The 23,621-nt window shown below is 41.0% G+C and overlaps 1 protein-coding gene across 2 annotated transcripts in view; it reads left to right on the top strand.

Moving 5' to 3' along the window:
* Positions 1 to 23,621, top strand: part of jmjd1cb (jumonji domain containing 1Cb) — a 98,302-nt gene continuing 74,681 nt past the window's right edge. For both annotated transcript variants that reach the window (XM_058061616.1, XM_058061615.1), the window contains exon 1: positions 1 to 389. In XM_058061616.1, the coding sequence (XP_057917599.1) occupies positions 234 to 389 (156 nt within the window). In that variant the 5' untranslated portion in view covers positions 1 to 233. The remainder of the gene's footprint in view (positions 390 to 23,621) is intronic.

The raw sequence follows: 23,621 nt of genomic DNA, 5'->3' as shown, positions 1-23,621 counted from the left end.
TCAACCAGGAGAAAAGACACTGACGCTGGAGCGGGTGGAGACTGCTACACATTTAAATCCCCCGGGTCCTTCGCCCGTTTTAGCAACGAATTACGCTCCGTTTTTATTTTATTTCTACCGCCGGAGTCCCGAAGAGCCGTTTTAATGTCGTAAATGACAGATCGGTAAGGGCGTCGTAGTTGGGAACTTTTTTTTTTTTCCGAGGGAGGGTTTTTTCGACCAGCAAAAGGGCCATGGCATTCGAGGCTCGGCCGGAGCTGGTCGGGAAGAGGTTCCTCTGTGTCGGCGGGGACGAGCCGCCTGAAATCGGCGACATCGCTCGGTGGCAGTGGAGGTCCGGTGTCATACGAGCTGTCAACCATCGAGATAGCGACAATCTCGACTTGACGGTATGGAAAAAAAGCTGACTTTGTCCTCCCTGCTGGTGTCTTACATGCAAAGCAATTTGGGGGAAAATCTGCTTTGGTGGCTTGCCAGCGAGGCTTGGAGACTAGCATTATTTTGTGCCTGTTTTGACTTATTTCTTGTTCACTTGGTTGTAACGCTTCGTTGTATGATTTCTAATCTTGTTCTGTGTGTGTGTGATGTGGAAGTTTGCATATCGGCTCACTTCAGAAAGCAAGTCAATGTGGGTTTGGCAACCCACCAGCAGGGGGTTATTAAAAACAAACCTACCCTGGTCTAGACAGCTACGGTACTATGCCCATTTTTACTGTTACATCAAAAAGTCCACTCGTGTCATTCTGCTCATTCCTTCCCTTCGTGTATTTATATGTAAAATCATATGTTAAATCAGGAAGTTCGGGTAGCTACTTTGTGTTATTAAGGACCCTTTCCAAATCAAGTGCTATACTAGGGCTGTTCTATCATAATGTGGTCAGATAGCAGCTGCTTTTGCAAAGCATGTGAAGGAATTTGACTACCGAGCAGCTGAACGCTTTAATCTGCTGTGTGATGCAAATCAGCTGACAGGGGTTGGGTTAGCTTTCTAGATTTAGCCCTTATAACAACTTATAACAAGGGGGGGGGGGAGGCATTCAAATCTTGTGGTTATTGGTTCAAATCTAACCGTTTTTTGAGCATGGTGTTCGACTACAGCCACCCCCTCTCTCCCCTGGTCTGCAAATGTTATTCTGGCGAACAAAAAAAAACCCCTTGCGACTTGGACAGGGACGCAGGAATGCTCGGACTCATAAAAACATAAAACTGTCTCCCTGCACGCTGAACAATGGCCAGTTTGTTGTGGGCTAAATTTGCCTTATGGTTTTCATGCCATCAGGTTTGGAGCTGTTGTGAGCAGATTATATGTGCACTGCTATGAAATTGTTGTTTTCAAACATGCATGAATTATCAGTCTTGATTTCTTTCTTCAACATATGATGTTAACGTCCCAAAAAAAAAACCAGCTAACAATGAAATAGTTGCCCCTGGCAAGCCCCCTTTGGCGGGTGAAAGCACGGTAGTGTGTCACTGTACACGCCTGCTCCCTGCCTTCTTTTGTTCAGAGTCCATCTTTCTCTACATGCAGTACATTGGTCAATACCTGCTATTAATAACAAACTGACTATGTTACCGGATTACTGCGTATACAGGGCTGGAAGTGGGTGCATTTTCCAATAATGAACATAATTTAGAGGTCGAAGAGGTCATGTTTTTTGTTTTACATGCTTGGGATTGTTTGTGTGGGACTCCACTTAAAGTTTGTTTTTGTTATGACTGCGTGGTATCCATCCAAGGATGGTTTCTTTTAAATGTAGACACATATTGATCATAAAACAATACTAATACTGTCACTTTCCAGCGGTCATTTGTATGTTTTTTTTCATAAATAGTAATATTTTAGGAACTATGAATGGTAATGGTAACTGATCTTTCAAGGCACAATATTGTGTTCTATAGCTGTATAAAAATACAGTAAACCTCGGATATATCGGACTCGGATATATCGGAAATTCGCTCACAACGGACAGATAAAAAAGAATCGATTTTTCTGTAATGCATTTCCAATAAAAATTCATTGCATATATCGGATTTTTTATAACGGATTTCGCCTATTTCGGACAAAATCTCCAGTCCCGCTCCAATGCATTTCCATTAAATTTCCCTCGCATATATCGGATGGCCGCATCGTGGCGCTCCGATTCGCCGAATCGTGACAGGCCGCTATACGACGTCATTTGCAGCGTTTGCAGCGTTGCCTGCGCGTCCAGGTACATTGGAAACATAGTCAGGGAAGTGCCTTTTTATAACGGATAAAATCTGATTTACGCATATACCGGATATAAATCCGGTATATGCGTAAAATGGACATTTTCCGGTATACGCATATAACGGATTTCGCTTATATCGGACAAAACCAGTGGGAACAATTGAATCTGATATATCCGAGGTTTACTGTAGGAGCACCCAAATTACAGATTATGTTCTTGTCTTTTTTTTCATGAAGGACAAAAAGCTTCTTTCTACCTTTTTCCCATTCTTTAGTAATCAGCAGGAGAACATCGGTACCTTTCAGGAAAATATCAGTTCCCGACTATAAAGGGGAGAAAAACATTTTTTTTGGTGAAAATATACGTCCCAAGCATAATTTTCAAAGAAAATAATGTTTTGTGACAGCTCAAATACAGTATCTAAACAACTAGACCGACGTAACGCCAAAGGTGCTGTTTTACATCAAAATAACCATTTATGTATAAAATACTATCGACTATTTGAACATTTGGAACCAAGCTACTGTATTAACATTTCCCTACAATGCGTAAACCTTCTGCACGCTATACTCTCTAACTTCCTTCTTCCCGTCGTGTGATGTTTCCGATCATATGATCCCTGCTGTGCACTTCTGCCACCTTGTGGCCGTGTTTATGGCTTAACATTGCTCTGAAGTGAAATGCATTAATGGAGAGTTGAATCATCACCTCTCTTGTATTTTTCATTCTTTTTTAATAGATGTGTCTGCACCTACTATAGCAAAACAAATTCCTAGTATGTGTTTGATCATACCTGGCAATAAACGCTTTTCTGATTCTGATTCTTTACCCCCCCCCCCCCCCCCCCACAAAAATGTGTTAATATGTTGAGAATGAGTTAACAGGACATGGAGCATCCAGATTGCACATTTGGCAGCATTTGTAATATAATATATGGAGCATCCATTTGGCGTGTTCAGATGCATGTACAGCATCGTGTGCGTCCACCCTCAGGCTGTGATTGCTTATCTTTTTACTGTTTGTTTGCTTTGCCTCGTTTCTGCATGAAACTTGACCATCTTTGTGTTTTAGGTCTTAGATTGCAGACGTTCACATGTGATGCATTTTTAAGCCTTGGCTTAGGTCTGTGTTGGCTTAGTACTTTGTTTTTTTTTAAAGCTCTGCTTATTACTATTAAAGCATACGTAAACGTACGTTTTGTATGCTGTGCCGAGGGTTTATTCCACAAGTAGTCAGGCGAGGCCTTTGCATGCCTTCTTTTATGCAATGTAATGGGTGTTCACCACTTGTTTGTATCGTACACCAAATGCACGCCAGCTTTTCTAATTCCCTAGTAGAATTGGTTCCTCTGTGTGCCGTGGCGTAGACAGTGAGTAGTGTTCTGGTTTGATTCTATACAATGGGGCACAGTCTCATTAGCAAGGGGTTTAACTAGCTTAGTGAATACAGTGGAAGGGGGGATTGGAGATTAGATTAGAAGAAGTGTGTCAAGCCAAGCTGTCGGGCCTTTTGTCAAGGGTCTGTGGTCAGATCGGCTCGTTGTGACAAGAATGTCGCCGCGTTAAAGTAAATTACAGTGGCTTATGAATGTGTGTCATTTACAATCCAAGTAAATTAAGGCATGAAGTGACGCCCACGAGTACCAGGGTGCCATTTAAATAAGATGAATAAAGCAAGGCTTTTAGTTTGTGTAATAAAAGCACAAATTATAGACTTTTTCTTTTGCCAAGGTATCCTTAAATGACTTGTGTTATACTGTGCTGCTGTATGGAAAATACAATTAACTTGACCTTCTGGGGTCATTGGAGAGGAGGCTGAGGGCAGCAGAAAGCCGACGACTCCTGCGGCAAAGGGGGGGTGGGGGGTGGCTATGATGCTGCAGTGTCCAGACCTGCAAAACTGCTAATCTGGAAAATACGCCGGGCTTCACTGTGTGTAGACATAAATATTGGGTTTCCCGTCATTCTCAATTCTTTAACACAAATGAGGCTGAATTTGTATAAAAATAGGCTAGTTATAACATAAAACAATAAAACGTATGCTCAGAAGCAGCAGCGGGCACCCCCATGCAGTCATCATATAATATTTTCATATACATAATTGGTCTGCAAAAGTGATAGTTGAATCAGACTCCACGGAATCGAATGGTTGAATATCCTAAGGCGCCCGTGCTAGCTACTAACTGTCCTAATGGTTTTGTTTTGGATTGTCTGGATGGTTGCACGTACAATCTTTTGTTCTACCATAACGGTCCTCATTGTATGTTTGCGTGTGTGTATAGTAGCTATTCTGCTAGTTTGTTTTAATGGCCACGGCACAAGGTCCATCGCTATTGCTAATCAGCAAAACATGTCAGACCGGGATTAGAAGAGAACCTTCCACATACAAAATTCATGCAGGGTGCAGTGCAGCCGCGTAGAAACATTTCTCCGACGCGTATGAGCCCGTATTGGCTGGTGAATAGCAGCTTTGTTTGGAGAACAAACACACGGCAGTGTGACACATAATTGTCTAGGTTAAAAGCAATTGCACATTGCTGTATATGTTAATCTGAAGAAACTGGTACATACATATATAGTATGTTACACATAATGATTACAGGGTTGTGAGTAAAAGTATATTGGTCTCACAGGGGGGAAGCGCTAATTTGTATTCAGTACAAGGACTGAGCAATTTTTGATTGCCAATCTTGCGGTATTTGATGTCTCTAATGTTTGTATTAGTTTAGTATTCGATGGAAGTCTCTGTGTCAATGGAGGCCTGAAAGGAGTTTTGCTACTTGCAATCAACTGGCAGAGTGTGCAAGTCATTCAAGCCTGTCGAGTTTGTTCACTAAATAGGCTAAAGGAGAAATCCAATAGAACACATTCTGTGTTGTTAATGTCATGTTCAAGAATAAGAGACCGGCGTTTGGTGCATAATCACTTTGTACTAGAAAATACACTTATTAGATTTTAATACGCTTTCAAACGACATTTGTATAGTGGGTGCTTTATTGTAGTCAATAGTGGCTTTGAGGTCTGATGTTTTGTCCGGCTGTTGGATTTGTTGTTATTTTTGGATTTTCTTTACGGAGGAAACCCGCTCTTTTGGGGACTATTAACTAAGGATATTTGCGTTTTTTCCCTGTATCGGTATCGGCCGATACGCATGTGGGTTCGCCGATGTATTTTTCCACTGCATGATTTACAGTCAGGCATCCGCCGGGGCAGCTTTGTGTTGCGCGTCACACTGCGGCCATTACATCAATGCTAGATAAAACTTAAACTACGACAGAAATGTTTTGCACATGGTTGAATATTTATTCCTTTTAAAGTTGATAATGCCGTTTAAATGTGTGTTTTAAGAAAGCTGAATCCTACTGTGTTCAGTGTTTACATTTCAATAAAAATTTGTTATCATGGTTATTTCTTCATGTAAATTGAGGGATCAAAAGCAGTATCGGCCACAAATATCGCCCCAAGCAAAATTGGCCATCGGCTATGGGTGATGGAAAAAAATTGGTATTGGCATCGGCCCCCAAAAAACATATCGGTCGATCCCTACTATTAACAGGGTTCATATGGGACATATGGAATATGATTTTTAAATAAATTCCAGGTCCGGAAAAGTATGGAAACTGGAAAATGATTAATGTTTCCAAGACAATTCTGCCAAGAAATTATTGATCTGGTTTTCTAAGGCACTTTGTTAGGACAGCTAAGATGTGTCAGTGACACATCCCTGAAAACACTAGGGAAGATTGACAGTTCAATGGCCAGTTCAACTCTGTGTATGAGCTACACGACCTAGCTATAATATGCTGGGAATGATATGCTGACATAATGGCATAGATATTCAAAACAATCAATACAAATGATTATTTTCTTAGTCGATTAAGCTGAAAGTGGTTGTTTTGATTGCCTTGGTCCTTCATTCATTCACTTTCTACCGCTTATCCTCACGAGGGTCACGGGGGTGCTGGAGCCTATCCCAGCTGTCTTCGGGCGAGAGGCGGGGTACACCCTGGACTGGTGGCCAGCCAATCACAGGGCACATATAGACAAACAACCATTCACACTCACATTCATACCTATGGACAATTTGGAGTGGCCAATTAACCTAGCATGTTTTTGGAATGTGGGAGGAAACACAGAGAATTGAACCCTGGTCTCCTAGCTGTGAAGTCTGTGCGCTAACCACTCGACTGCCGTGCAGCCCTGATTACCTTGTTAGGAATTGTAAACAAATTTGCCTTACATGCGAAAAAACACTGCTAACATTGCTAACACCGTAAACAGAGAAGCAGATCTTGGGAACGGCAGAGAGTGTATCTGGCCTACAGTGCACGCCCGTATAAGGAGTGAAGCCAGTGAAAGCGAGCGTTCAGAGCCATACCAAACTTCTTTCATGTGCAAACCTCATCATCTGAAATTTTGGCATTGTGAACATGAAAATCCAATATTCTAACTGCATTTATAGGTCAGAAAAGTGGGAAAAAGCATGGCTTCCTCCTCATTGGCGCCACTCTCTCCAGTGAGCATCATTACCCTGGTTGTCACTGCCCACAGCCGACATTTCCTGGTGGGGCCAAATTGTGTAGAGTCTTAATCTTCATATTAACATCCTGGAGAGGCCTAGACCATCTTTGGACTTTAATCCCATGGAAAATCTGCGGTGCTCGCTGAAACTTTTGACAGCCTCAACATCACCAGGATTTGGAGATATGTTAGGTCCTTGTCTGTTTCTATAAACCTACCATAAAAATTGTGCACAGTTCATATATTTGTAAGGGGGCCACTTTTATACAGTTGGATTTAGTTCACCTTTTACTCAGAATGGTGCAGTCCTAATTTCCCTCCCTGTGTCCTCGTAGTAGTTTGTTGGACTGAAGGAACTATGAATGGTAATAATAATAAAGTCAGAAAAATTCAGGCAGAATAATTGATTTGCTTGTCTAACTTGGGTTTGGAGATTTCAAGCTGTGCATCAGAGGGTAAAATATGTTGGAGTGCAGGACCGTGCTTGTCAGACAACTCCGGTTACACAGGCTATTCTAATCATGTAGCAGCCATATACAGTATGGTAAACTATACAGGCGTTGCTGCACACAATGGAAGATGAGCTCAATTAACGTCTAAATTAGTTACTTGCAGCCATGTTACTTTGTCTGGCTCTGTGGGAAAATGGCAAACCCTGTTTATGTAATCCTGTATCAAGTGTTTGTATAATATCCATACAGCTCAACTTGTTGATACAAATAACATTTTCATTTGATTCATTCATTCATTCATTCATTCATGCATTCATTTCCTATGCTGCTTGTCCTCACCGGGGTCGCTGGACTATGCTGGAGCCTAATGACTTTAGTAGAAAAGAAAAAAAAGTTAAAGAAAGACCTCCATTCAGTTGCCTTATTAGCATGTGACAGTTAACAGGATTGTATGCAACTCGCTCCAAATTCCATTTTTCAAAAACCATTAAATACAATAACACTATACAAAGAGTCAATTTTTCACAATCACAAATAAACATTGTCTGAAATTTTTGTTCTGCTTGAATAAAAATAAGAAAAAGCTCACAGTTGGCACGTAACATACATTTAATGGTAGCTCACATTAGTAGTTAAACTTTGCCAAATTGCTAACATTAGCGGCCAGGTGACGATGCAGACTGTGAGGCGTGTGATTGTTGGGCTATTGGAGTCTTCAGTTTGTGTATGATGTACAGCAGGGGTCTCAAACTCAATTTACCTGGGGGCCACTGGAGCTAGGGTCTGGGCAAGGCTGGGCCGCATCAGGTTTTCCAAAAAAAAATAAACGCATTTATTAAAAACAGAAAAATATACAAACTTTTTCAGTGCTTTGGTTCCGATTTTCTACAATAAAAGCTCTGATAAAACATTCCACTGTTCTCAAATATCTTAATTTTTATTTTTCCTGCTCAAAATAAGATGAAAAATAAATAAACAAATCAAGAATAAAGAAAATCAATCAATCAGTAATAAATAAATATAATAATAAAACGGCAAATAATAAAAAATTAAGAAACCACATATAGTTGGTGGGTAGACAAATTATTTTTTTCAGATTAAAATTCACAAAGCATTATTAGAGCCCTGTAGACATGACAAAACACGACTATAGTCACATTTATACTCTTTTTATTTACAACATATTGCACAACTGCAGGGTCTTGAGACACATGCTAACTCGCAAACTAGAGAGCTAGCGACATAAACGGTAGCCTTGAAGTTATTTCCTTTAAACTTAAATAGCCAAAAACTTACCACTTCCACACGGATAGGGAGGATAACTATTAACAGTTATTTAACCTTTAACATGAACATTAATCAAACGTAATAATTTTTTCTGGGTACATGATACCATACAGCATCCATATCAAACTTGTGCGGGCCGCACTAACATTAAGCTTTCATATCAAGGCGGGGGCCTCAAACTAGTGTCCTTCGGGCCACATTTGGCCCGCGGGCTGCGTGTTTGAGACCCCTGATGTACGGTCTACCTTGGCCAATACCTTCTCCACTACTCTAACACGTCAATGACTTCCATCTGCAATAACTATTAACCCTTTGTCTCTCTTTAGTAACCATTGTCAATAGTAACCAATGTCGCTAAGACGCGGAATAGTCAATGAGTGTCATAGTTGTTCTTTTTAATCACTGGAAAACATTGCCCCCAGAGTTTCGATGCAGAACTTTGGAAGGTTCATGACGCGTCTGAAGGTGCATCGCACTGACTGCAAACCAAGCGTCGGTGTGTCCACTTCAAATGCCGCCTAGAGTGCTTTAGTGGTTTGTTTTCTTGTGCCTAAGGAAACATAATGTAATCTGAAGAATTGCCTGCCTGCCTGCTGAATGCACCCTCCCCCATCGCACTCTCACACATGCACGCACACACACAGCATTAAAGCTCCAACACATCACAGCACCACATAAGGCAGCCATAAAGTCTCCTATAGGTTCACAGGATAACCCTGGGAATACATTAGGCCGTACTACAGAACAGCTGTTGGTGTACTGCGCTGAACACTTTCTATTTTCATCACACCGCTGAGGCGGAATTTGCGTTATGCCTTCATGATTTCCTCGGAATCCACTAAATCACTGATCATTGAATCCTGAAATGAACTTAACCATGGAGTTAGGGAAGTAAAGTATCCAGAACAGTCTCTTGTTAGCCGACAAAGGCTGGGTCTAATGATGCAAAATTACAAACACAACATGTCACTATGTTTGCATGCAGAAAAAAACCCTAATTACTGAGCGAGTTTGGTTGATTTGTACAAGCTGATATCTGGACTTTTTAACAATTGGATGAACATGTGTAGACTCACTTAGTGAAAACAAATGCACACATGGTTAATAAGTGGCGGAACATTACAGACGGACATAAACCACTTTTATTGTGTGACGTTACAGCTGAGCACATCATCGTTGCAAACATATCAAATGGTATTTTGGTATCGAAATAGCATTAACATAGACAAATAATGGGTGTGTATTTTGTAGACGACAACAATAATGGCAGTAGATACAAATAATGTATGCGTCTTGTTAGCCTAAATCAGGGGTCTCAAACTCAATTTACTTGGAGGCCACTGGAGCTAGGGTCTGGGCGAAACTGGGCCGCATCAGGTTTTCCAAAAACAAAAACGCATTTATTAAAAACAGAAAAATGAATAAACGTTGCTTTGGTTTCGATTTTCTACAAGAAAAGCTCTGATAAAACATTCCACTGTTCTCAAATATCTTCATTTTTATTTTTCTGCACAAAATAAGATGAAAAATAAATAAACAAATCAAGAATAAAGAAAATCAATCAATCAGTAATAAATACATAAATATAATAATAATAATAATAAAACAGCAAATAATAAAAACTTAAGAAACCACATATAGTTGGTGGGTGGACAAATTATTTTTTTCAGATTAAAATTAACAAAGCATTATTAGAGCCCTGTAGACATGACAAAACACGACTGTAGTCACATTTATACTCTTTTTATTTACAACATATTGCGCAACTGCAGGGTCTTGAGACACATGCTAACTCGCAAACTAGAGAGCTAGCGACCTAAACGGTAGCCTTCAAGTTATTTCCTTTAAACTTAAATAGCCAAAAACTTACCACTTCCACACGGATAGGGAGGATAACTATTAACAGTTATTTAACCTTTAACATGAACATTAATCAAATGTAATAATTTTTTCTGGGTACATGATACCATACAGCATCCATATCAAACTTGCGTGGGCCGCACTAACATTAAACTTTCATATCAAGGCGGGGGCCTCAAACTAGTGTCCTGCGGGCCACATTTGGAATTTTTTCCCAATAGCCAACCAATGCAAGCCATCAGAATACATAGTATTAGTATTTCATCCACTGTACTATGTTGTTTGTGTTACTTCCAGGCATACTGTACTAAATAAAGCCGCGGTTTGGTACCTTCAGACAGGGATGCTTCCAGGCGCCATGTCATGTATCAAGTGTTCTTCTTCCAGAACATTCTGACATTTAGTAGTATTTAGTAGGTTTTATTCTAGCCAATATACTTGAAAAGGTATTACTCATTTCAGCTTCTGTAGCTTTAATTTGCCTCCTTGTTAGTGTAAACATGGACTCCCTCCTTCTGGTCTCTCTTGTGATTTGAGTGTTATAAGAGCCGCCATGACACTCCAGAGACTAGCGAGGCTGGCACCTTTTTTATTTTACGTCAATCGGTTCTCTGGAGTACGGACGAAATTCAGTGTCTTTAAGCGTACTGATGGACGTCTACTCACTCCAAATGTCACATCCTGAATTTTGTCAGCTCTGCCTGTTTCCTTTTCCCACTGTGCCCTTGGTTCACCTCGGATCTAGTCCATCTCAAAGTAAAGGTCATTGCCGAGAAGGACTGTATTGGTTTTGGACACTCACCAAACAATGAACAGGACGCTCTCATAGCCAACATAATCACAGCCCCATTTTCAAGCTTAAACGTGATACGACCAGCCACACGATTGCTGTTCATCTAACTCGTGTTTGACCTTTTTCAGCAACTGACGTCCATACGAAATACAGCATAGGCTCATCCTGCTCTTCTCCCTCCCATTTGCCCCTTTCCTCATCCTCTACTTCCATCTGCTGCTGACATATCTCATCTCATCAGTAAATCCAAATCCCTGACCCATCCTGATTCACTTGGACTCACCTGGCAAAAGCCTGTCTCCCCTTTTTATGTATACTTTTTTTGTTTTAAACGTCGTTTAGCCATGTGTCTCAATGCATTTTGGGAGTCGAACACGACACGGTAGTAGCATTGTGCTCATATGCCAGACGTGCATGTTGCGTTGTTTTTGCTGGTTCATGAGAGAGTACAATGTGCTTGACAACATTGTCATATTGAAACTAATCAAAAGTGTAAAGAAAGAGCAAAAAAAACAACAAAAAACACATATTTAACAGCGTAACACATACCAGTATGGGGCAGACTTATTTATCAGGACAAGCTGAGTGATGTGTTTGATTACAAACTGAAGCAATAATACACATTCATTCATTTTCTACCGCTTTTTCCTCACAAGGGTCACGAGCTGTCTTTGGGCGAGAGGCGGGGTACACCTTTGACTGGTCGCCAGCCAATCACAGGGCACATATAGACAAACAACCATTCACACTCACATTCATACCTATGGACAATTTGGTGTAGTCAATTAACCTAGCATGTTTTTGGAATGTCGGGAGGAAACCGGAGTACCCGGAGAAAACCCACGCATGCACGGGGAGAACATGCAAACTCCACACAGAGATGGCCGTGGGTGGAATTGAACCCTGGTCTCCTAGCTGTGAGGTCTGCGCGCTAATAATACACATTTGTAATTTAAACATTTAAAGCTGAATCAATGTAACACAGGACTGTGTGAACACAGCGTGGAGGTGGCATTACAAGGTTTATAGTGTGTCAAAAAAATCTGCTAAAGCTAAAGGACTAGTATTTGCCTCCAGACGAATGTGACACAGAGAGCAACAACAAAAGAGTGAGTGGGACGAAAGAATTATGAGGTTCAATTCTGATGCCGAGGAAAACGACTTTAGTGGTTTTAGTTCCCAGGAGGAGGATGAAGACGGCGATGAATGACTTTTCTGGAAGGCTATTTTTGAACAAGTCATGTTACACACACTGTTCAGTGCTGTTTTGGGAAACAAACATTTATTTAATCAAAACTCAAAACCGTGTCAGGTAGACTTGTTCCTACCTGGTTGGACAGAGTCAGGGCCAATAGAATGTTGCCCTACCTGTTTATGCGACATGTCTTTCTACCATGCTCGTTGACACGAGTTGACTGCGAAGTCATTCACTTACGTTTGTCAACACAATACGACATTCCCACAGAAGCCAGTTTGGACTCTGTGATCGTACGATTGGATTGGATGAACACAGACTTTGAGCAAGATGCTTTAAGATGTATATTCCCTGAACATACTTGTGTGGAAAACCGATTCCAAGCGTTCGTTTTTTTGAACTGAACATTTCTTTGACCACATTTGTACACGGGGAACTTAATCTGAGATTGTTACTGGGATACTGAGATGCTCTTTCATACTTGCACACTGTCACTTTCTGTCTGGCCTTGTGCTTCAACAACTCACTGGCTGGCTTCCTGATAATAAAGATGAAAAGACGCCAAGAGAAGGATGTAGCAGGACAGAATGAGGAAGAGATTAAGCGAGGAGAGATTGATGTTTCATAGAGCCGAAGTTAAAAGAGAGTGAAGATTATGTGAAACACAGAGCGAAGGAGAGAGCGTTGTGTACTCATTATTCCTAGCTCTCTGGCAGAAGAAGGAGAGCGAGGGTAGAGGAGTGCAGTGCAGCAGAAGTAGAGGGAAAATGGGAATGTGGGAGAGAGACGGAGAGAGAGAGAGAGAGTTCTTTCACTTCTGTCTGGCCTCTCTCCCATAGCAACAGCAGCTTAGCCACGTGAAGGCCAGTTCCTTTGAGTTCACCCACTGCACAGAATTTAACCCCCACGCTGCTGGCTTGTAGCACAATACAGCAGTACAGCAGTACAACATCAACTGTATAACTCTACTCAGGGTTTCTAATTTTCTAATTTCCCATTTATTCAGTGTGTTAAACATGATATCCATGCAGTTATCTTCAGTATTCTGTCCCTGTCACTTGACTTCATCACAGTATGGATAGTTTAATCAAGTGTGACCGCAGTCCGTCGAACCAAAGACCGGACCAAAAGCGATGCATCTTGGTCCACCTGCAAGCTTAGCATATCTTGACCTACATTGGATTGGTTTTAGCATCTTCAATGTACACAACGTATCAGATGTACGGTCGTCCCTCGCTACATTGCTGTTTTTCCGACATCCCTCCCTCTCTCGGTTTTTCCAAAAAAATAATGACTAACTGATGGCTGTTTTGTAGTTGCTTATGGTCTGTTATTAGTAAAACACATTGAAAGACAAGTCCTGTAGTATTTTGGTCACAAGGTGTTGTTACCTTGTCATTACCTTACATTACATTACCGTAAGACTTCACATGGAGTTGGCCAGAAAGTTCTCCCATTCTGTGTGGAAGTGGTACATTTTTAACATACATCTTTCTAACACATTGAAAGACAAGCCATGTAGTATTTTGGTCACAAGGTGTCGTTACCTTGCCATTACCCTTACATTACATTACCGTAAAACTTCACATGGAGTCGGCCATGAATGTAGAATCCGGGATGACATTGTGAAGAAAGTTCTCCCGTTCTGTGTGGAAGTGGTACATTTTTAACATACATTTTTCCAACACATTGAAAGACAAGTCATGTAGTATTTTGGTCACAAGGTGTCGTTACCTTGCCATTACCTTACGTTACATTACCGTAACACTTCACATGGAGTCGGCCGTGAATGTAGAATCCGGGATGACATTGTGAAGAAAGTTCTCCCATTCTGTGTGGAAGTGGTACATTTTTAACATACATTTTTCCAACACATTGAAAGACAAGTCATGTAGTATTTTGGTCACAAGGTGTCGTTACCTTGTCATTACCTTACATTACATTACCGTAAGACTTCACATGGAGTCGGCCAGAAAGTTCTCCCATTCTGTGTGGAAGTGGTACATTTTTAACATACATTTTTCTAACACATTGAAAGACAAGTCATGTAGTATTTTGGTCACGAGGTGTCGTTACCTTGCCATTACCTTACATTACATTACCGTAAGACTTCACATGGAGTCGGCCAGAAAGTTCTCCCATTCTGTGTGGAAGTGGTACATTTTTAACATACATTTTTCTAACACATTGAAAGACAAGTCGTGTAGTATTTTGGTCACAAGGTGTCGTTACCTTGCCATTACCTTACATTACATTACCGTAAGACTTCACATGGAGTCAGCCAGAAAGTTCTCCCATTCTGTGTGGAAGTGGTACATTTTTAACATACATTTTTCTAACACATTGAAAGACAAGTCATGTAGTATTTTGGTTACAAGGTGTCATTACCTTGCCATTACCCTTACGTTACATTACCGTAAGACTTCACATGGAGTCGGCCGTGAATGTAGAATCCGGGATGACATTGTGAAGAAAGTTCTCCCATTCTGTGTGGAAGTGGTACATTTTTAACATACATTTTTCTAACTCTTTGTTAAGTTTAGAGCAGATAAATTGGAGGCTGACTAGTTAGCTTGGCAGCTTGCTGTAGCCTCGTTTACACTTTGTCCCCTTCAGCGGTACGCAAGCTAGCTTTGCATGGCAAAAGTAATTCTACTCAAAGCACTATAGTTTGAAATAAAATGCTAGGTTGAGTACACAGTGCTGCAAATTGCTGTGCACCGTGGCCCCTCAAAGGCTTGTGTTGCTCAAGCCACGAGCAGACTTGGTATTTGACATGCCTCAGCTGGAATGCTATCCGCAATCCAACAAGCTAACTCTTGTTGGAAAGAGCTAAAACTCATTCAGTACGTTTACAGACACACGTTCATCGGAGTCACTGTCATACTGTGGGGGGTCTTTTTACTAAAAACTGTTAGATAAGTTTCCAGGTCTTTTGCATTAGCATGTCAATAATTTGGTTGGATTCTAACCAAAATGGACAAAATTTCCTTTGAGAAATAACGTACATCCAATTATTTCCTTCCAATATTACCAGTTGATTGTCGTAAAATGTAAGACTGTTTCTCTTCATATTTTTGACTTTATTTTCATAACAGCTGGTGTCAGGTGTTTGTAAAATTGTATTTCAACTTAATTCTGGTAAATTTCATCTTTATCCATACAATATTTTCACTTTTTTTGTAACCTTTGCAACCAAATTTTTTTTCTCCATAAAATTACTGCTTATAAAAAATATATTTTTTCTTAAATAATTCAACTTTATGTTATCAAAATGAGATTTTTTCCTCATATGGCCCCCAGGCCGCACATGGACACCCCTGTACTGCACACAAAGACCAGCGTATTTAGCAGGTATTCAGGTAAAACTCAAACGTCGGCGGAAGGAGTGGTGTGTTCAGCTTCTAAAAAATTTAGGGCAAAGGTTCTTTCTCTCCAGCAACATTTCCCCCCCCCCATGATGTATTTTTGGTGTTCAGCAGGTCTTGCACCTTTTTTAGGGAGCGGGTTACTGAAGAATCAATAGAATCAATAACCAGGAGCACCAGCGAGCAAAGTGATCAATCTTAAAGCCCATAAATAATATGGAAGAGTAACTTGACACGGCTTGTCTCATGACTGACATACTTGTGGCTTTGTTGTGGCTTGTGCGTTTTCCAGCTCATGCACAGCTGTTGCCCTTATGGTGAATGTCAGCTCGGTCACAACAAACCTGACCCCCGTGCCCCCACAGCCCCGCGCCACAGGTAGAATATGACTCTGGCGGGGAAATACTGAGGCGCAAACCGCTAAACAAACAGGCTTTTACTGCTACTTTCTTCTTAGTCTGCTCTTTTTTTTCCTCAAGGTGTGTTCTGCTAAATATAATGCTAATATTATGATAGTAATGCATTTGGAGATATAGCATATACTATGTTATTTTGCAGTATATTTTATATACTGTATCTAATATACGCTATATTGAAAATGTATTTTTTCCCCCAAACTTCATAGGCAGTCAAGGGTACCCTGACTTGGAGGGGCATGGCGCACAGACTAGTGATTTTCAGCTCTAAACAAATACAAATGTTCTGCAAACACGTTGAATAAACAGTCGGAAACGGTGTCAAGTATTTAGTTCAGGTCTGTTGTTTACAAAACAAGGTGAATTTCAGCCCAAAAGTGTGTCACAAAACGATGAAAGAAAATGGTGGAAATTAGGATTTAGCTGCTTTGAGTCTGTCACAATCATTCATTCATTCATTAATTTTCTACCGCTTTTCCTCACGAGGGTCGCTGGGAGTGCTGGAGTCTATCCCAACCTGGAATGGTGGCCAGCCAATCACAGGGCACATATAGACAAACAACCATTCACACTCACATTCTTACCTATGGACAATTTGGAGTCGCTAATTAACCTAGCATGTTTTTGGAATGTGGGAGGAAACCGGAGTACCCGGAGAAAACCCACACATGCACAGGGAGAACATGCAAATTCCACACAGAGATAGCCGAGGGTGGAATTGAACCCTGGTCTCCTAGCTGTGAGGTCTGCACGCTAACCACTCGACCGCCGTGCCGCCTTGTCACAATAATCAATAAATCAATTATTTGTAGTTCTAAACGTAATTGACTTACTCACCAGGTTGTGCTTCTTTCCTACGGCATCTATTATGCACATCATATGTAAATAATATGCTAATTAGTCAACTACTTTTCTTACTGAGCAAGTTGGCAACAATGTATCCATCCATCCACTTTCTATGCCGCTTATCCTCACTAGTCGCAGCTGACTTGACACAAATGTTTTGCTTGCGGCATAGAAAATGGATGGATCTTTGGATCTATGTGGATCTTTCATGATCCCTGCTGTGCAAACCCCCCTAAAAGACGTATAAATACATTGTTGGGATCGGGCGTTCAGGCTTATAAAAACGTCCAACTCTATCTTTGGTATTGAGTGAGTTAATGAAAAAACACAAACTAAAGATGTAACCCGAGCTAGTGGGCATGTGTGGCATCTCTTAGTGCTTGTGTGTTTGTGCCGAGAGTGGAATTGGGCGCCTGTGAAGTCCAAAGTTCTGTTGACACGACAGAAACATATTGTTACAGCTTGTCTTGTTTTGGCGTTGTTGACTCTGAAATGTCCATTGCATCACAGAGACGTCTCTTGGTTCTGTTCAAGAGTTTCTTCCTTAGAAGGCGTTTTAATTCATATTCAAGCGACTGTAGCTCTTTTTTTGCACTTGAACTACAAGCCAGCCTCTCTGATGCCTCTGTAAGAATTTGATTTAGTGACTTTGGAGGCATCGGAGCCGTAACGGAGGATGAGTGTTTGCTCCTGCCAGAGAGAGCAGTGTCTCCCACAGGACTGGTGTCGGTGACTTTGAATGGATTTGCACAAAAAAAAAAAAAAAAAAGATGTCATGCGCCGTATATGGCCCCAGGGCCACACTCCAGACACCCCCCTGTTTTACTAAACAATGCTCTACTGCCAGTCATGACTCCAACTAATCAAAGTCGGGGCTGCCTGCAAATATGAACATTGTACAACATTGATGATATCAGCGAAAAATTGATTATATCGGCCTTCTCCAAACTCTCCGATACTGGCACACAGCAAGGAGTGGACCTTTGCAGTTCAAGTCCTAAAAAAAGATGTTGTAGCTCCGAGGGAAACTTGCCATGCACAAGTTTTCCCGTGATGGCATCGAACCAAATCAATGTGACCAAACTCGTTTCGCATTTCAAGCAGCATTACACAGGAAGCCCCCACGGGACGACAAGAACTCATGAGCAGTCCGCGTCAGCGGTGAGGGACGTTGGAGCTAGGGTCTAGGTGAGACTAGGCCGCATCAGGTTTTCCAAAAAAAAAAAACGCATTTATTAAAAACAGAAAAATGAATAAACTTTGCTTTGGTTCCGATTTTCTACAAGAAAAGCTCTGATAAAACATTCCACTGTTCTCAAATATCTTAATTTTTTTTTCTACACCAAATAAGATGAAAAATAAATAAACAAATCAAGAATAAAGAAAATCAATCAATCAGTAATAAATAAATATAATAATAATAATAATAAAACGGCAAATAATAAAAACTCAAGAAACCACATATAGTTGGTGGGTAGACAAATTATTTTTTTCAGATTAAAATGAACAAAGCATTATTAGAGCCCTGTAGACATGACAAAACACGACTATAGTCACATTTATACTCTTTTTATTTACAACATATTGCGCAACTGCAGGGTCTTGAGACACATGCTAACTCGCAAACTAGAGAGCTAGCGACCTAAACGGCAGCCTTCAAGTTATTTCCTTTAAAATTAAATAGCCAAAAACTTACCACTTCCACACACATAGGGAGGATAATTATTAACAGTTATTTAACCTTTAACATGAAAATTAATCAAACGTAATAATTTTTTCTGGGTACATGATACCATACAGCATCCATATCAAACTTGCGCGGGCCGCACTAACATTAAACTTTCATATCAAGGCGGGGGCCTCAAACTATGTAGTGTCCTGTGGGCCACATTTGGCCCGCGGGCCGCGTGTTGGAGACCCCTGCTTTAAAGGCTTTAGTGAGCATCTGGAACCCCACTACATTGTTGATAAAACAAGTAAACGGTTGCTGATTATGGTTTTGTGTTTGAGTAATATCACTTCATAAAGGTTTTTTAACATTCCGCAGTACAAAGTATCATAAACGTATGTGTTATTTGTACCGATACTGGATTGATATTGGCATCAGACAATTCAAGGCTGCAGTATGGGACCGCAAGTGAAAAAGGTGTACTGGGACACCCCTAGTATGTGTAAGTTTTTATTTAATTCAACATTTTTTTAAAAATGGGCTTGTTTTGAGGAGCAAATATGCAGGAAGTAGAGAGACAAAAGGCCATTGGCAGTGTTAAATAATATTGCATGTATTCTTCTCTAACGTGATTTTAAAGGTTTGTGGGCCTTGAAGAAGGCAAGTTAGACCAGAGATGTAACACAAGCCTTTTCCTTGAGGGCGAGGATCCCCCCCCAACACCGTCACTCAAAGCTTGTGTTTGTCAGCATGTGTGTGTACATTAAGCCGTTTTTGGGTATGCAAGAAAGTGCGTGTGGAAAAAACATACTGGTTCCTGTGTGTGTTCCAATTTTGTGTCTGCAGTTGTGCTTAATCATACTTATTACAATTGTGTGGGTGCTAAGTGTTTTTTATGTGCGAATGTGTCCGCTAGTACAACAGATGACAGTAGGGAGGGGTGATCTGTTTGCTCCATTGATTGGTTCAGTACAAAGTGAAACTTGACCTTCACAGCAGATGTCTGCGAGGCTGCCAAAGACATGCATGTGTGTGTGCACGCTCACACACACACATCAAGGACAGAATAAACAATTTAGAGCAAACCTGTTCATACTTATCTCTACTGCTGTTTTTCCATGTAGCCATCAACTGGAGCTGTCCGGCATCAAGTCAAAGTTGCTTCATGCTTCTGCTCCTCCCCTCCGAGTCCTGCGGTCCTTACTGTATATTCAGTAACCTTACCTTGGTTAGCGTCATTAATCCTTTCCCTTCACAAATTTAAATTGACACCCTATTTATCTTTTCCAGAAACGTCATTGTAGTACAATCTTACATACAGAAAACTCTCACACTCTACGTATTTATTTCTATAAAGAAGGTCGCCATTATCATATTCAAGGAGCATTAGACTCCTTCTATGTCTTTTTTCTACAATTTGTTTGAGGTTTGTGTCTGTTTGTCAACACCCCTGCACCCCCAAAAGCTGTAAACCTGACGAAATGTTTGTGATGATGACGACTACGTAGTGCGGTGTAATTATTGTCAATCAGTTACATTAGGGTCAATCAGCGGCGTCGCCGTTAATGATTGACATAGATGACAGTCCAAAGATTGCATGAGCTGTGCCAGAGACGCTGGCCAATCACTCACTGCTCAGTCCCACCGTGGTGCAAGGCGGGACTTAAACAACTGTTGAGTGGAGGCGGGGCATGCATGCCCATACTCTTTGCTCAGCTAGCCCATGAGTTCACAGTACTTGTTGTTTTTCAATACAAAGTCATGAATAAGAATATGCAGAGTAATATGTGTCTGGTGTAGGAATCTCAGATGATTTCATGAAGTAGTATTCCTTGTTTATGAATGGAATATTTTAGTCATTTGACAATAGAACAAAATAACATTTTTAGAGCCCTCTAGACATGAACTAACACCCCTATAGTCACCTGTTACACTCCTACTACCCATCATAGCAGATATAATAAAAGTAAATAAGCCATTTAAGACATAAATAAGACTTGTGCTTGTTTGTGTTGCTCTAAATGTGTTCCCCGGAGGAGCAGAGTGAGTGGCGGACATGAATTGACATTATCCTTATCAAACCATTCACACTCATATTTATACTAGGGGTGTGAATCTCAGCAATGAGGACGATTTGATACACATCTCGATGCACTGCCAGCGATACGATACATGGAACTTTCTGGTGATACGATGCGATAATCATTTAGTTCAAATCAATGCAAGCCGTTATGATATGGTGTAATTTCTTGTGATATGATGCTTATGAAATAAGCAAAGGGAAAAAATGTAATTCAATATGGTCCTACAAAATGAATTTGGCTTTATTCCTTCTAGGCACTTGGCAGTAAATTCTACTAAAGTCTTTTTTTTTACCATGCACCACTTCTTGATCATTCTTTTTGCCATCTTAAAACAGCAAAAACTTTTCAAAAACAACTTTCCTCACAATTTCACATTGGCTATGCAATTCCAATAGCAGTGGTTCAGTGGTGGGGTAAAACAATTAAACAATAATTACTGCTGTAAAAACATAATCAGTGTTTGTTTATATTCCTTTCTGCAAAACATACTGCTAATATGAATGCACTAGGAGGTAGGCTAATACAGTAGTGAGGAGCAGAAAGTGTAAAACAACTTATACCCTTTTTAAAATCGGTTAGCACTTGTTTCAGGGACGGACTAATAGCTCCTGGTCAATTTGGAAAGCAGCGGAAGATCCACTTGTTGCTCGGTTTTTCCCCGATATCCGACCAGGAACTAGACGGGAAGGCGGCGGTAGACTTGTCAGTGATGTTGTGTCCCCTTTTTAATGGGTCTGCATGTTTGTCGCGCTGCCGTTGTACGGCTTATTAATGCAGCATTCTTTGCAAATTGATGGATATTTGTCCCAGCTTTCCGCCGTTCTTTGAGAATCCGTAGTGTTTTCAAACATACCATTTAAACGTTGCAGGGGGTGGGTTAAATGTAGAAACTTCCTTGCTTGCGTGCAAACGTCCATGCTGTTTTAGTAATAGTTATATGTGCCTCACGACTTCTGTTGATATTCAATACAAAACGCAAAATAATGAATAAAAACAGCATATGTGGTGAAGTTGAACATGAATAAAACGGCGCTTGCATTGGGATTTTACCGATACCCACAAACGCATCGTGATAAATCTCGATTTCACCTGTCAATTGCATCCATACCCAGTGGATGATACAACACCATCTGCAGTCAAGTCCAGAACATGATCATTGGAGTCCCTTTTGGGTTTCCGGTGTGTTCACCCTTTAGCACGAGGTTTGCTGTAGCAGAGTCGCAACACGCCGGCTTTAGAAGTACCGGCGGAGTACCGTGTGTCACCTTTCTGCAGTATTTCACAGCTCAAATGTAGCTTTAGCGTGATGGAGAAAGACTGGGCTTTTCTACAGTGTCTACATACTTAGTGGCAAGCCCACCTTGACTTGATTTTTGTAGAATTCAGAGGGGAACCGATCATGGAATTCATTTGTGTTGTCATTGAGTCAGTGTTTCAGTGTTGAATACAAACAATAGACTTTCAATTAATAGGATTCATGTTGTATCTGTTCTGAACGCAAATACTACCTGCTGCTGCTACTACGTTACCATGTGACAAACACTCCAGATGTCCCTAAAGTACATCTCTGCTCATGCATACAGATGGTTGTACTGCTCTGCCCTGTGACGGACATTACGAACAGAACAGATTTCACAATATTAGTTTGTGTCCTGAAGAAGAGGAACATGATATCAGGCTATCAGTTACAGAAGCGCCACGTTGCTCCCATGAGCCTTTTCCACACAGACCTGGATCTGCAGAATCCGGATTTATTTGCGTGGGGCGATCCCGTGAGTGCACCCCTCACCATTAATGAAGCATTTTATGATATCTTCTGTGGGATAAGATAATAGATATGAAAGTTGGTCAGGGTAATGCTTGTAAAGCAGTACAGACTGAATGTCCTCTGGCTAGGACCCAAGACACAGTCATTACACGGTCATTACTGCGTCTTGTCTGAATATCTGGCAACACAAATACACCCCACAGTGGACATGTCCAAGTTATGTCAATATAGTATTTACCAGATCTGCAGAGTGTGTACCTTTGTGGCAGTAAATAACATGTCTCTTTTGTAATTAAATACATAATTGGCCAATTTAGTCCAGTATTTCAGATAAAATCTTCAACAAACTGTAATTCCTTTTTTTGTTGTTAAGGAAGACATACACAGTGTCCAATGCTATTCCAACTCATTCATTGATTTTCTATTTTCACGAGGGTCGCGGGGGGTGCTGGAGCCAATCACAGGGCACATATAGACAAACAACCATTCACACTCACATTCATACCTATGGACAATTTGGAGTCGCCAATTAACCTAGCATGTTTTCAGAATGAAACCGGACTACCCGGATGCACGGGGAGAGCATGCAAACTCCACACAGAGATGGCCGAGGGTGGAATCGAACCCTGGTCTCCTAGCTGTGAGGTCTGCGCGCTAACCACTAGACCGCTCCCAATCAACTCATTCACTACCAAAGTCGTATTTATACGTCTTTTACATGCAAATAGATGTGATAGATGACAATAGATGACATCACATTCTTCCTCTTTTTTAGTCAGTGACTGATATTTTCCTGAAAAGTACCCATGTTCCATGATGTAAACACGTAAATGAGTGCCCCCTTCGAGGATGCCCCACATGTGCCCAGTTGGCTTGAGATACGTAAACTCTCGGTCCCTCCATCACTTTCACCTTCAGCTGCCTCAGCAAGGCGGTTGTCATCCTGGGGGTGTGTTTGGGCTTGTTATCGTATTGGAAAACTGCCATGCGACCCAGTTTCCCGAGTGACGGGATTATGCTTCTGCTTCAGAATGTGGCAGCACATGTTGGAATTCATCTTTGTTCAATACAGCACTCAGACGATGACACTTGACTGTAGGCAATACACAATTATCTTGCTAAACACTTGTGGTGCCAGCTATTTAGACAATAA

Source organism: Doryrhamphus excisus, chromosome 22, assembly GCF_030265055.1.
Source record: "Doryrhamphus excisus isolate RoL2022-K1 chromosome 22, RoL_Dexc_1.0, whole genome shotgun sequence".
Taxonomy (NCBI): domain Eukaryota; kingdom Metazoa; phylum Chordata; class Actinopteri; order Syngnathiformes; family Syngnathidae; genus Doryrhamphus; species Doryrhamphus excisus.
This window is presented reverse-complemented; position numbering and strand designations above follow the sequence as displayed.